This window comes from Cynoglossus semilaevis, chromosome 9, assembly GCF_000523025.1.
Source record: "Cynoglossus semilaevis isolate Cse_v1.0 chromosome 9, Cse_v1.0, whole genome shotgun sequence".
In the NCBI taxonomy this organism is placed as follows: Eukaryota; Metazoa; Chordata; class Actinopteri; order Pleuronectiformes; family Cynoglossidae; genus Cynoglossus; species Cynoglossus semilaevis.
The window spans coordinates 4,549,341-4,551,231 of record NC_024315.1 but is presented as its reverse complement, the minus strand read 5'-3'; the positions used below and the strand labels follow the sequence as shown (position 1 = coordinate 4,551,231).

The 1,891-nt window shown below is 61.3% G+C and overlaps 1 protein-coding gene across 1 annotated transcript in view; it reads left to right on the top strand.

Moving 5' to 3' along the window:
* Positions 1 to 1,885, top strand: part of grin2ab (glutamate receptor, ionotropic, N-methyl D-aspartate 2A, b) — a 59,233-nt gene extending 57,348 nt beyond the window's left edge. The window contains exons 20-21 of the mRNA XM_025058460.1: positions 51 to 374; positions 585 to 1,885. Of these exons, the coding sequence (XP_024914228.1) occupies positions 51 to 374; positions 585 to 1,581 (1,321 nt within the window). The 3' untranslated portion in view covers positions 1,582 to 1,885. The remainder of the gene's footprint in view (positions 1 to 50; positions 375 to 584) is intronic.
* The last annotated feature ends 6 nt before the right edge of the window (positions 1,886 to 1,891 follow it).

The window sequence follows — 1,891 nt, the reverse complement described above, 5'->3', positions numbered from 1 at the left end:
CAGTGCTGTGCCGTCTGTACGCTGGTTGGGGGGGGGTGCAAGACCATCAAGCAGCGGAGGAAGGGGGGGGGAGGGTCTGGAAGTGGGGGTGGGGGCTCCAAGATCTATTCCATTGACTCCGACCAAGGCAGTCTCCAGTCGGCCCCCAACTACCAACGGGACAGCCAGGGGGGGGGCAGTGATGACCACAGTTACCCCCCAGACCTGTTTCCACCCGAGAGCACATACACCCTGTCTCCAACCCAGCCCCACCCCCACCAGACGGACGCCCCCATCCTGCAGCTCAGCGCCACCTTGCTGCACCACAGCCACAGTGCAGAGGCCGACCTGCACTCCCTGAAGGACAAGAAGTACAGCACCTACACCCACAGCAGGTAACACCCCCCACCTACACCCCCCTCACCTACACCCCCCCTCACCTACACCCCCCCTCACCTACACCCACAGCAGATATTCCCTGATTTAAATTCACGTTTTTTGTTTTTTTTTTACATTTCTGTTTTTTTACGATCTAACACTAGATGGCAGCGTGGGACGATCATTTGGCGTCAGATATTACAAAGTCTTCTTCTTCTCTGTCTTAGTTCCAAGGACAAGTCTGGAAGTTCGTTTGATGGCCCAGGGTCAGCTCAGGGGTCACAGGGCTTCAGGCCGGGTCACTGCCGCTCCTGTCTGACCAAGCTGACCGGTCACTCCGGCCTCTACACCGTCCGAGCGCCGCAGACCCGCTGTGACGCCTGTGCCCACATCGGAAACCTGTACGACATCAGCGAAGACCACCTCCATTCACACTACGCCCACCCTCACCCTCACGGCGCGGACATGTTCACACACTATCACCCCCAGAGCGAGCTGGGCCTGGTGGGGGAGGGGGACGGGCTGGTCAACCCCTTTGAACCCTCTCCTCCCCCTCCATCAGCCATGCCCACCTCCTCCTCCGCCCCCCACCTCCAGCTCAGTCGTCAGCCCTCCTACGAGAACATGCTTCCAGACGGCACTCCGGAGCGACAGGCGGCGCCGCACGCCCACCTGCGGGGGCTGAGCCTCCCCGACAGAGATAGAGAGAGGGAAATGACCCTGGACGAGGGGGCCTACGCCAACGTCCTCACGATGCGCTCCGACCGTCCTTTCAGCAGCCGCAGCCCCCCGTCTCCGTCGCCCTCCCACCACCACAGTCTGGACACGCCCGTACCTCTGCCCCGGCGCTCCAAGAGCCTGTTTCCCGATAGGCCCGCCCAGAATCCTTTCCTCCAATCAGCTCCTGGCACGACGCACCGAGACCCCTCCCCCCAGGCTGTGACTCGGCTGCCGCAGAGGAGTTCCGCCCACGAGCTCTACCAGCAGCGGATGCCGACGGCCCTCACTCTGGGTAACCACGGCGGCCATCACGCCAACCAGCACGGCGGCCATGTTGAACAGCAGGTGTTCTACCCTCAGCAGGAGCCCCCCCTGGTGGCGTACATGGTTCCACCTGCTGCTTCTCAGCCCATGAGCTACGTGACGGCGCCACGAGTCTCCAGCGCGGGCGGGAACCGTCCCCGCCTGTACCGCCGCATGCCCAGCATCGAGTCTGACGTCTGAGAGTCACGCTCTGTAACACACACACACACACATGTAAGCATGAGGTGTGTGTGCTCAGGCCCGGCAGCTCTGACACACACACACGCTAACGAAGGCCGGGTCTGAAGGTCACCGGGGATTCTGGGTAAATTAATCATCGCGTCCTGATTAAACAAAGACCTCCAGAGGAACTGGGACCTGAAGAGTGTGTGTGTGTGTGTGTGTGTGTGTGTGTGTGTCGTAGCCTCAGGCTGTGGGCAGTGGGTCACTGTCTGACGTGACTGATGGAGCCCCCTGGTGGCGTTACAGTGACACTGTTCTCCGAGTGCCA